The 13,934-nt window shown below is 32.1% G+C and overlaps 1 protein-coding gene across 8 annotated transcripts in view; it reads left to right on the plus strand.

Moving 5' to 3' along the window:
• The window catches only part of SPIN1 (spindlin 1), a 219,385-nt gene that overhangs the window by 187,789 nt on the left and 17,662 nt on the right, over positions 1 to 13,934 (plus strand). For all 8 annotated transcript variants that reach the window (XM_031939198.1, XM_031939168.1, XM_031939193.1 and 5 more), the window contains one exon: positions 6,386 to 6,434. In XM_031939198.1, the coding sequence (XP_031795058.1) occupies positions 6,386 to 6,434 (49 nt within the window). The remainder of the gene's footprint in view (positions 1 to 6,385; positions 6,435 to 13,934) is intronic.

Below are 13,934 nucleotides of genomic sequence, written 5' to 3' on the forward strand. Positions count from 1 at the left end.
ATCAATCACTTAACTCTATGCTTCATTTCCTTCACCTTTAAAATGGAAGTCAACCATCTTTGTGCAGTCTCACAGAGGAATTACCTAGGTGGCACAGTTTTATTGTGTCTATATATATGACCTGGGGAAAATTTCCAGGGTTGATGTGAAAATCAAATGAGATGTTATTTGTAAAATATTTAGCACAGTGCCTGGCGCATAATAAGCACTTAATAAATGTTTATTCTGTCCTTCTCAGGGAGATGGTACTTAAAAATCCTATACATACATATATACATACATACATATATATATATATATATATATATATATATATATATCCTTTTTTTCCCTGTTTTAAGTAGACTCAAAGCAAAGTATAAAATGAAATTGGAACCAATGATCCCAAGATCCTTTTCACCTCTAAATAGGAGTTGCCTTTCTCATTCCAGCTATGTGTTTTCGGTTCTATGTTCTCTTAGTCATTCTTTATCTAATTATTTGGCAGTGGTATTGTGTCACAGAATCCCTGTAACATAGTAAAGAAGCTATCAGATTCTAGGGATGTAGTAATTCAACCTTCTGATTCTAGAGATGAAGAAAAGGAGTTAGGGAGAAATTGTGATTTAACAAAGATCATTTAGCTCTATGAGTAAAGTAAAAGGCTCAATTTATACCATTATGAAAACTAAGGCTATAATTTTTTATCTAGGACCATCAATTCTTAATTGGAAAAATTCTGATTTGGGGGTATTTCAGGGGTTTTCAAAATGTGTACTCAGTTTTCAATTAGGTGTGCTACTAAGTTCCAGTTGTATAGAATTTATACCTGTAATCACTTGGATATGACATGAAATTGTGCAAAAAGTTGTAGCATGAAGAAATAGTACTATACACTTCTTAGATAAACTTAAATTATCCTCTGGACAATGATATGAAAGTTAAATTGAAGCAGGACCTCTAAACTGTATGTAAGGATTTTTGTGGGCCTCATTGAGTTAGAAAATCACATGTTATCTATATATTTTAAAAAATATTTCCTAATTACATTCTGCTGGTTTTGTGCCATATTATACACTATCTGTGCGTGACTGCTAAGTATCTATTATGACAAGAGAGATGACCATTTTCCAGAAATGAATCTGTTCATTAAATGATAAAGTTTCTTAATAATGGAAATTCCAGAGGTTAATGAAGGCACTTTTACGAAAACTTTCCTGCTCCTCCACATCTCATAATATAGATGTTTAATTCAGAATTTTATTCTTAAAAGTCAGCTTACCTCTCAATAATGAGACTAATTTTTTTCTTAAGAAAGTAATAAAATAATAGTGTGCTATAACTAGAAAAATATTGATTTAGCTAGCTTAATTTTAATTTTGACTTTTAGAGGGGAGTTCTATGAAAACTAAAGCACCATATATTTCATTGTGCAAGACTGACAGGTCAAAGACATGTGTATTCTGTAATAGCACAATCTAGCATACAGTATGGAAGAGGGAATTTGAAATGCTATAAAAATAAATTAGAAAGCCTTGGTCAGATTTATAAGCTCAGACTTAATCAATGGAATTTAAAAGGTTTCCTTATTATACAAAGATGAAATGATTAGTCTCAGGTTATAATGTAATAATAAGGGGGCAGAGACAGAATTCAAATCAGATTATTTATCTGTTTGTATATGTGTCCTTTTTCTTTGAAAAGAATTCCTCACCTTCATGTGTTTACCTCAGTGTACACAAAATAATTTCAAGATCAAATAGAAAAAGGTGTTGTTTTCTTCAATTTACTGCTTTAGCATATGCTGTTTTAGAATAAACAGACTTTTTTTAGGAGCAAAAATCAATCTGAGATTTAGAATTTAGATGTAGAAGGTATCTGAGAGATTTTCTTCAAATTCTACTACATCCTCACTTTACTGAACAGAATTGAATTACAGATAGTTTAAAATAACTTGGGCAAGTGGCCCAGATAATGTTCTAAGTCAGATACTCTGGGTAGCCTCTATTGGGACCTTCATGACTTTTTTTTCCCCCCCTCCTTTGATGTTCTGGATCTTATTTTCATATAGAGTAGAAAATTCTGGAGTGTAGAGGTAATATCTTAATCCATACATGAATATGCAAAGGATTTTTGATTAAGAAAATTCATTATGGTAATTCTTTCCACTTATGATGACTTCTGTTAGGTGATTTGAGGTGGAGATTACATGGAGATTGCAATATTGGGACCCAGATTTTCATGATTTCAAATGCAGCATTTTATATACTTTATACCGCCATAGCAATATATTCATTGATTGGGACAAAATATAATGTTTGCTATAAATCTCATGGTAGTGACTCATTTAGACTTTTTTTTTTTTCCAGATTACCAATTTTGCTAGAAAACTTAATCCTGTTGTAGAAAAAAATCAAAACTAAACTAAAGCCAAATTATTTTTAATTCAGTAGGCATATATGTTGAAGTATGGAATATATTTTTGTTATATTCTGACTTGGACAGCATGTTTTACATTATTTTTTCTTATTAAACTTATAATTGCTTTAATGAGGGAGTGCATTTATTTATTATACATATTGAAGGAGAAATGTGTCTTTTTAATACCTTCCCTTTCATTAAGTCCATTTTCCTGTGCCATGTACTATGCACATGTTCAGTAGTAAATAGAAAAAAGGCAAACACAAGGGAAAGTGCTTTACAGCAAAGAGAAAAACAGGAAAACTATAAAAAGCATCAGACATAGAAAGTTAACAAATAGCACTTTGAGATTATTTACTCTAGGTAAAAAATAAACTTTCACACTTCTGTGAAGCCTTAAAATTATCCCTGGAAATGCATCCTTGAATAAAAATTGTTTTAAATTTTGAAAAAGATTTTTTATAAAGAAAAAAATTTGTTTGGTTTCGTGTTTGTTTTAAAGAAACACTGAGACTTATTTTCTGAAAAAATGTTTACCCATAATAATTAAAATGTGTTTGTAACTTTAAAGTTCTGTAATTCAACTATCTGTAAAAATTGTATTTTCAGAATAGATAATCTTTCAGGTAATCCAAGGTTTTCTTGTAAATTGAAAACCCTGTTTAGTAGCAAACAGTTGTCATCTAATAATAAGCCCTTCTTGCCATTATAAATGACTCATTACCAATCTTTATTGGCTTAGGCTAACAATATTGAGTGTGAAAAGTGTTAAATGATTATAGAAGCAAAATCCAAAACAGAGGTTCAAAGAAAAGAAATATGATTATGGGTCTGAAGTGATTTGGCATAAGCTTCCTAGAAGATTTGACATTGGAAGGGAGGGAAATGACAAAAACCAAGGAATAATAATGGAAACCAACTAAAGGACTAAAAAACAATCACATGGGTCATGTAGCAGAAAAGAAAGTTAAAAAGTTAGGTTGGAGTCAGATCATAAAGGGCTTTAAATGCCAAAGAGTTAATATTTTATCCTAGAGTTAGAGGGTATCATTGAACTTAATACCTAAGGTGGTTGAAATAGTTAGACCTGGACTCTCTACCATCTGTCTTTCAGAATTCATCAACAGTTTATTAAGTAATTAACTTATGCTGTTTATTATATTAGATGCTGGGGATACAAAGGCAAAACATTTGATGATTTATTGGGATATGGGAGGGTAAAATTGAGGAAGAATCAATAATAATTCTAATGGTACCAATCTTAGTGGAAGAAAATAGGTTTGTATAGATGATGAAAAGTTAGATTTTAGACATTTCAGGCAATAACATAAAACCGAAATAGAAATAATAGAAGACCTGGGATAGGTCTTAAGAATCAGCCCTATCAGTTTTCATTATTGGAGCTTGTGATGGTTACTTACAGTTAAGGGGGTAGAGGCAGGTAAGATGGTGTGCCTAAAACATTTTGTCAAGTAGCTCTCCTACTTGCCAGCTCTCCTACTTACTACCTTTGGGGCTTTGGGCAAGTTACCTTATCTATAATGTGAGAGGTTTAGACTAAATGATTTCTAAAGTCTTTTCTATTTTAGCTTCTAAGCTACAATTGTGATACTAATTGAAGTTTGAGAATAACATAAATAGAGGTCATTGAAGCAGTGAATATGTGATCTGTATGGGAAAAAGTTAATATATAAACAGAAAAATAGATATCAAAGTTAATATATACAACTATTTAGAATTGGGAAGAACCAGCAAAGAAGTGTCTTAAGGAAGTTGGGGTAGGAAACAAGTGATTCTGTAGTGTATCCCAAAGTCAAAAGGAGGAGAAAATTTTTAAAAGGGAAAGATGGGCAGATAACCAGTGTTGAATGCTGCAGAAAGGTAAAAGAATTGCTACATTATTTATCAATAAAAAGGTCCTCAGTAATCTGACAGAGTAATTTCTGTAGGGTGGTGCTAATGGAAACTAAATTGTGGTCAGTGAAGAACGGGCCATAAAATCTAATTCAAATAGAATATTAAAAGTTTATTGCTTTGTTATGAGAAACATAGATAACATTGCCTTTTTAAAATTGGCTTTATATTTTCATCTTAAAAACAAACATCTTTTTGAGTTTCTCTCTTGACTTAATATTATGCCTAACTTCCTTAAAGTTTTGTTTCAATCTTGTTGGGAATTGAAATGTTGAGTTTGTCATTTGACAATTTCCATGTTGTCAAAGCAGCACTAGATTGTGACATCAATTCAAGAAAAAGAATAACTGAAGTTGGAAATTGTATCAGAAGGGAACTTTCATAATCAGTATTATTAATTTTATGACAAGAAAAAGTACACTATAGCTTCAGCTTTATTGGATTAAATATATCATATTCCTTTTGCAACTTAAAATATATCTACTCTAGTAACAGTAAAATTTTCCTTGGGACTTTTAGTGGTAGTGTTTGTTTTTTTGGTTTTTTTTGTTTTTTTTTTTTTTTGTTTTTTGGTGAAGTTCCTCTGTCTTAGATTGTTTATTGTTAGAAACAGTATTCCTGCATTACTGTTGTATATTTTTCCTTGGCTTTTTCAAATATTCATCATTTTAAAAATACTCCTCTTATTTTGCTTTTGACAACCTAGTTGATAATACTCTCAGAAGATTTTGATTTTTTTCTTCTTTTAGTAAAAATAAGAATATCATTTCCAATATCTTTTAAAGGAATTAGCTTAATATTTTAATTCATCTTAATAAAATTAATTTTCTGGACTTCATCAAAATCCATTATGGAGATTGTGGTTTTTAAAATGTTGCTCTCAGACTTAAAACTAAAGTGGACCTGTGACCTTAATGATTTCTAATTTTACACCAGAGAAATAGATCACAGGCTGTTCTTGTCTCTCCATCTATGTTACTGTTGTACACATCCATGTCTTCCTATAAGATCTCTATAACAGGTTTATTTGGTATACCTGAAGACCATTTTAATTTTCCATCAGCTGGTAGTTTAGCGGATAGAGTTCTGGGCCTCTAGTCTGAAAGACCTAGTTCAAGTCTGGCATCATACTAAACAATATGTTTAGTATGACGTAAACAAAAATATATGATCTTGGGCAAATTAGTCTAAGGGATATATGAGTGAGGTGAACAAGTGTTTACCTCAGTTACCTCAGGTATGATATAGAGTAAAGAATAACACTTATTTCATAGGGTAATTATGAGAATCAGATGAAATAGATGTAAAAAAGCACTTAGCACAATGCCTGGAACATAGTAGGCACTATATAAATGCTTATTTCCTTTCCCCTGTCTTTCTGACAGTTGGAGGGCACAGTGAGCAGATTAGCTGTCATCCTTTGCCCTTGCTATGTGACCATGTCTTCTTGATCACATTTATTCCTCTGGTGCAGCCTTCACATGTCAACTATATGTCTTTAAACAGTTGTAGTCCCTGTGATTCCATATAACAATATGTTACATATTGTTACATATTTCCATATAACAATATATTTCAGTTGCTTATTTTTTCATTTTGAATCACTTATTTTTACATTCTTCAGAAATACTTGCAATCCATATCCATAACATATTTCAGGGGACTTATTTTTTACCTTTCTTTCTCTAATTTCTGGTTCTGCCATATTTTTTGCTAACAGAACTTAACCTTCTGTGTATTAGAATATACTTTCCCAAAGTTACAAGTTAATGTAGTTTTTAACATTTCCCATTTAGTTATGATTGCTTTTCTTTCTCACTCACACTTTTCTCTTTTTTTGGAAAAGAACAAAAACCTCTTTCTTGTAGATAGAGATGGCTTTTATAAAGATATAAAATAACACATAGTTATCATTATTACTTTTAAAAACCAAGAAAATAAATATATTTCATATTAAATTTAGCTTTTAAAGTATGATATCATTTTTATCAACTTTTAGAGAATGAATTGTAGAATTTTACCTACTCATTATTTAGTCATTGCTCATTTCCTTTCTATGTGTCTTTTACAGGACATGCAGGTGTGTCTGCCAGCATGATGAAGAAAAGGACTTCCCACAAGTAAGCATATTGTAAAACTTGACTTTGGTTTTTATATTACCTTTCTATCTCTTTTGTATTACATATATGGTACCTCCTGCTGCTTATAGCATTTATTTCCAGTCCATCTTGTTCAGGGACATTGAAATATCTATTCACTTACATAAGGATGTCATAAAAGTAAATAGTATGTCCTTAAATGTTGACTATAAAACGGTGATACCCGAATTTATTTTCAGATATTGCCTGTCATTTTCTTAATGACCTTGAGCAAGTTATTAGCCTTTTTCTTTTGATGTTAATCTGCTTCCTGTTTCACAAAGATGTTGTTGGTTAACCAGGTGATTAAATTGTTTGTAAATGGTAACTATTAAGATTATTTTTAAATTAGTAAAAGAATATTTGCATTGACTTTAAATATTGGAATTTCACTCGTGGAAGTAAATTTGACATAGGGGATTTAGTTATTAAAGTGCTATAAGTACCTTGTAATTTGGAAATCTAATACATACTCAGGAAGAGTACAATTAAAACATAGTTATACCAAATATATTACATGTTGCCAATCTTTTTCATAGGTGAAATACAGTTTAACTTCACATATTGCAATGAAAGAATTTTTTAGTAAAGTTTAAGGCTTTATTTTGTATTTTATCTGTATTGAAAATCTTAGCAAAATTCTTGTCTTAATGTTTTTCTTCATAAAAATTTTGTTTTAGTGTGTTAGTGGGATTTTTTGGGGGGGCGGGGCAAGCTTATAGTGCATACTTTAGATCTAGAAAACATTTAATAGTCAAAATATGCATGTTCAACAGAATTTCTTAATATTGTAGTATGTTTCCATTTCTGTTCTCCTAGAATTAATTTTTTATTTTTTATATTTCTTATTTTATATTTTTGATCACAATTTATCATTTTAAAATTTAGTTCATGTTTAATGCCATTTCATCTTTTTATTTATTTTTATTCTCAACTTAATAAATATTAACTAAAATGAGTACTTTCAAATGCATTGTAGAACTGAGAAGTTTGTACATATATTGTAAGCTATTTATATGTTGTTTACTTTCCTTTTAAAGTATATACTCAATTCACAATGTTCCTTTCAGAGTTGCCCTATTCTTCTGCTATTCCTTTTGTTTTCTTCTGTTGATTTTAAAAATTTGTTTCAATGATGCTTTTTTTTTTTGACTAGTTCCTCTCTACCTGTGCATTCCAACAGTGAATCAAAAAGGGGAAAAAAGCAGTTCAACAAGACTAACCAATGTGACAAAGTCTTAGTAGACATAATATATGTCATGTTCCACATAGTCTCAGTCTGCTACAAAGAAGAGTGAGATATTTAGGTTTTTAATCTCTTTTAGGTTATCATATTTACACAGCAAAAATTTGGTTTTTGTTTTGGCGAAAAGATTTCAAACACAATGTATAAAAATAAAATATCTTTAGCATATTGCAGTTAAGATCATAGAAGAAGCCCTAATTCCATATCCAGACTCTAGTACTTAGTATATATGTGACTTTTGGCATGCTACTTAACCCTTCTGGGTTTTCCTTTTCTTATCTGTAAAATAGAATCTCTTCTAGCAATGAAACTAAAACTAAAAATAGGTTATCCTGAAACTCTTAAAACATGTTGACTTTTTTCTCCTTGTGACTCTGATGTTTGTCAGTGAGAACTCATTAATAGATGACCAAGCAACTAATACAAAAGATGAAGTAAGGCTTAAAATTCAGAGAACTATTTACTTAGGATGCTGTAGTACTACATGCCAATCTTTCTTCACTAACCTAAAATAGGTTCTTTGCATTTGAATGGGAAAAATCTTCTCAGTTTTGACCTTTTTTATACTAAATATTCAATAAATGTTGATTAAGTACTTATTCTATCTAAGGTGTAGCCCTAGACTCTGAGAATTTAAAGATAAAAAATGTCTGCCCTAAGAAGTTTATGACTAAGTACAGTTAAAATGATGAAACCAGAGAATATTATAAGTAAGAAAAGGATTAAATGCAAAGGAGAAAAGTCATACAATGAGTGGCTTGAGAGATTAAGTATAGAAATGAATATATGTATCATACGGATGTGTAAGATACCATATTTTCTCTAAATATAGAGCTTTTACTGTTATTTAATGAATAAACACATATTAAAAGCACTTGACATTAATTTCAGAAAAGCCCTTATTTTCTGACTCTGTGTGTGTGTATGTATGTATGTACGTATATGTGTGTGTATGTAAAATCCAGTGATATACAATGGGGAATATAAATAGATGTTAATCTCAGAAAAAACCCTTATTATCTGACGTGTGTGTGTATACATACATACACACATTTATATATATATGTGCGTGTAAAATCTAATGATATACAATATGCTATGTTAGGTTTTATGCAGAATATAAATATATGTTAAGGCAGAGTTCTTGTTCTTAAGTAATTACAATAGGGTGACAAAACCATTTTTACCCATTCCTGGTCTAAAAACCAAACAAATTTTATAGCAGAGAACTTAGATATAAGAGCAGTTATAGCATGCCATTACATTCATGTTATTACTATTTAGCTTTATATTGTAATACTAGAAAGTATTCTTCTAAAATAATTATTTACTATGAATTTGAATCTGTATTTTATTACTGATGAGATATTTCAAAAATAGTAATACTATTCATTTGTAAGGAAGATCCTCAGTATGTAGGAATTATTTTTATACCGAGTCTCACTGCATATTTCCTTGGTGACGTAGCAAAATGCCAATGGTTAGTGTGCACATGGAATCAGAGACCCTTTGGAATAATTTCCAAGGTTACCAGGAAGGAATTTGTCCAAGCCCACTGATTGGCAGCCATTTCAGAGAATGAAAACTTATATTGCTGTTATCCTTAAAACCTGAAATGTATGTTGTTGTTGTTAATCACAAGTATATCAGAAAAAATTCAAAGGGTAGCCATCCACTTTAGTTTTAGCTTCCATAATTAATAGGTTATAACCCATATAAAGGAAGATCCTCTTTGCATCACTTCTGAATTTTATATTCTTGCAATAATGAACCTGAAATGAGGAAATACAGTTTTCTTTTTCCCTAATATTTTAAGAATGCTTTTTTCTTGTGATTAATGGTAGCATGTATAACCGAATCCTTGAAGAATGCAAGGCAGGCGAAGTAGAAGGGGAGGGGGGAGGCAATTCACTTTTGTTAATCCCTTCTTATGCTTGACTTTTTCACTTTCACCATAGAGATGATCATAGACTTGATCTTACCATTTTTCCCCAAGAGTTCTACTTCCATGTTCATGAACTCCAAAGTTGCTTTATCTGATCATAATCATTTATCCCATCTTTCCATGTTCTTCCTAGTGACTTCCAATCCTTCACCTATTCATTCATTGTTTTCCTGACTCTGACCCTATTCACTGGTGACTCTTGTTTCTCCTTTCTACATTAACATTTGGTGATTCACTTCAACTTTATGGTATCCTCTACTTAACAACCTCTCTGATTGCTGAGTGAATTTGTTAAAAGAAGAATTTAAAAGTAGCAATAGGAAGCCTATATTTGTTACATAATTTCAACTAGAATTTGAAATCTGCTAGCTCATTTAGGAACACTTCCTGACATAGAACACTTAATCTTTCATCTGAGGACTTCACTTTGTACTACATAGAAAAAGTTCTCATTCTAATTCCCTTATCCACTCATCTTAAGTTGACATTGCTCAGAAATCTTCCTTATATATCTCTTTCTTTTCCCTCTTCTCACATGAAGCTCTGTGGCCATTCTTCCTGCCAAGGCAAACATTTCTACATCAAGTAAAGTCAGTTCAAGTCAGCATTTATTAATTGCCTATTATAACTGGTGATATAAAGAAAGGCAAAAAATAGTCCCTGCCCTTGGAGCTTACAATCTAAGGGAGACAACATGTAAATAAATAATGTAGAAATAAACTAGAAGATAAATTGGAGGTAATGTCTGGGAAAGAATTCTTGGACAAAGTAGAATTTTAATTGAGGTTTAAAGGAAACAAGAAAGGTAGTATATGGAGGATATGGAAATGAGGAGGGAGTATACTCCAGGCATGGGGACAGCCAGTGATAATGCTTAGAACTAGATGGTAGATTATTTTATGCAAGGAACAACAAGGAGGCCAATGTCACTGCATCACAGAGTACAGTGGGGGATGAGGGGAAGGCTGGGAGCTGGGTCTGAAATGACTAGAAAGGTAGGTAAGGATCAGGCTATAAAGGGCTTTAAAAGCAAATATCAGATTTTATATTTTGATCCTCTCTTCTGGAGAGCCACAAGAGTGTTGAATAGATAAATAATATGGTCAAACTTGTACTTCAGGAAGATTTATTTGACAGCTGAATGGAGAATAGATTGGAGTAGGGAAACATGAGCTATAGAGACCAATTAGCATATCATTGCAAAAGTCCAGGTATGAGGTGTGACAAGGGCTTGTAAACCAAGATGGTGGCAGAATCAGAGGAGGGAAAGACCAGATTTAAACTCAGGTCCCCCTGACTTCAGGCCTGGTGCTCTATCCACTGTGCTACCTAATTGCTCCTATTTCCACCATTATTAATGTATAGTTAGTTCTTAAATTGAGGATGTTTATTTAGTTCTAATACCCAGAAGACACTCTTCAAGAAAGGGATATTTGTCTATGAATCAATATGAACCTTAAGAAAAGCATTTATAGAGTAAAAGCAAATTATTGTATAGATTTTTTTTAAAATGCTGAGTAATCTTTGGTTGTAGTTTTCAAAATTATGTTCAGTTAGGTTTTAGTTATGAAAACACGTAGAAGGTTAAAATATAAATTGTAAACTATTGAGAAATTCCTTTTGCTATTTTTGAATTTCCATGATCTTGCTTTCAAGCGATTCTGAGCTTGAAGTTTCATTCAAGAAAAGCTTTACATAAATGATAGTCACATTCATTTGGAGGTCATGACACCATCAATTGTTCTTTTGAATGTAAATGACAAAAAAAAAAGTAAAATAAGCCATTAAGCTGCCATGTGGGGAAAACATAGCATGAGATCATAGGATTAGAAGGACCATCAAGAGAGGATTCTAGAAGATTATGGAGAAGGTCAGAAAATCCCAACCTCTTTAGACTCCTCCACAGACAAGACAATAAAAAACCACCTCAGGGTAATGGTAGATGGGTAAAAATAAGCAGAAGTTGAGATCGAACAGTGGCTTTTCTGAGATAACAGGAGAAAATCTGAAGAAGGATGCCAGGATGGAGATTTGGCCCCTGAAGTATAAACACCTCTAGGCTAAGCTCCCCTGAAACGACTTCAACCTGTGAGCCCTGGGGCTATCTGGGTTGGAAGTTGCCTCCACTTAAGCCACAGGAATTTTCACCTTGTGGACAATGTGAAGAGTCAAGCATCTGAGCTGGGGAAGATGGAGAGTAACTGTTGACAAGGGAAACTGGGCCCAGCAGTGCTGCTGGGTGAAAAACACCTGCCCTGTGAGTGCAAAAGCAGTGGGACAGGGACGTTGCTGACCATGGCCACTTACAGAAGGGCAAAGTTCTTGGTTTTGTTCCAGGCCAGAGGAGAGAACTGAATAGGAACTGAGGGCAGAGGTACCATTCTCCATACCCCAGGACTAAAGGTGATTACACTAACAAATTATTATTTTTTAAAAAATAATGAGCAAGTAAAGGAGAAAAAAAAAAACTCGCCATAGAAAGTTAATATAATATAAGAATAGAGAAGACTGGGGTTCATCTTCAGAGGAGGATACTGAAGTGAAAAAATCTATTCTACCCCAAAGAGTAATAATGTTCATTGAATATCTGCCCAAAAGAATTATAGAAGAACTCAAAAAAAGACTTGAAAAGTCAAATGAGAGAGATTGAGGGAAAATTAAGAAGGGCATCGCATCTTCTCTGTTCCTTCATTTTATAGATAATGAAACTGAGGGTCAGGAAAGTGAAATGATTAATCAAGGTTAGATAGATAGTAGCATACATGAAATAGGAGATGTGGTCCCAGATCCTCAGACTTCAGAGCGAATACTTTAATACATGCTTTCTCTTACTGAACTTTGCTGTGAAATAAAAACAGGAAAATAACATACAGTGACAATAAATATGAATGGAAAGGACAAAAATGAACCTGAATACTGTTTGCATTGTTGATTTGACTAAAGTGGGTCTTAGGAGAAAAAATGGAAAAAAATCTACTTTCCTCCCTTTGCAGAAGTGGATATAATTTTCGAATTTGAAGCAAAGAAAAACTGAGGATTAAAGTCCCAAGCACAGCGATTTATTTGCAAGGCTGTCAGTTGCCAACTAATCAGGTCATCCTTGGTAATCAACAGACAAGCAAGGGTTCTGCAAAACTTCTTTTAGGGTAGTAAAATGAGAAATAAGAAATTACAGAATCTAGAGAAACTTGTTTTGATTGTATTTCGATTGGATGAGACAGGTCACTTGATTTGTAATTAGATTAGATAAATCTTGAAATAGTATATGCAATTTGTCACTATTGCCAACATTTGTAAGTGTGTTGGATAACTTGGGGACATTTTGAAGGAGGGACACTGACAGTCAAGATACCAGGTCAGTCAGTCCTGTTACTGTCCATCAGTTGGCTTTTCAATCTTAAAAATAAATCTTATTTGAAATTAAAAATGGAAGTTTATCAAATTGATGTCCTATCCACAAGATTCTCCCATAAATAATCAAATCTTCTTTAATCACATCTTAGAGTGGGATATAATTTGTTCAGGTGACAATAGCCATTAACAGTATTGGTTCAGATTTGTAGTGTTCACTAAAAGAAATTTTTATACGGTCATTGTAATTGTTGGAGGCAAAATTCTCCATATGAACATAAAGTTATAAAGCAAGTAAATATACAAATAATACAAATAAGTAAATTAAATCAAAACAAAGTAAATACATGTTAGATTTTGCTACTCTGTTAAGTTAGATAAAGAAAGGGGAAATACATCTGGTTCACTTTCCGTTAAGCTTCAAAGTATAGCTTGCCAATAGGAAATATAAGTTCTAGAAGTGTCTTTAATTCACTAAGTTGATAAAAGGCTTTATCGTGACCATTTAGGCATTGCTATGTGTAAGTGTTATGGGCAGCTATCATGCTGGTTGAATATGTGATAAGTTAGATAAGCACTACAAATAATGCATTATGGGATTTTACTTGAACATAGTACACACTAGTTTACATACAGTGAATAATTGTTTCAGAAATGTAACTTAACCACATACTAATTATTAACAGATACATTGTCATGATTGTCTAAATGATCTCAGATTCAGTTTATTTATTATTAAAAGTTTATCTCATATATTTCCCTTCTTTGTCGGGAAGAGGTCATATTTCCTTAAAGTGTATAGCCCTTCAGTGTTTGACAACAAATTTTCACTGGAGGGCTGATTAAAGATCTTCTAATTTAGCTTAAGGAAGAAGTTCTAAGGAGCTTCACAAAGATCTCTTTAAGAGGATTTTTTAATGCTTTTCTCCCAAAAGTCAGT

This window comes from Sarcophilus harrisii, chromosome 1 (genome assembly GCF_902635505.1).
Source record: "Sarcophilus harrisii chromosome 1, mSarHar1.11, whole genome shotgun sequence".
NCBI lineage: Eukaryota > Metazoa > Chordata > Mammalia > Dasyuromorphia > Dasyuridae > Sarcophilus > Sarcophilus harrisii.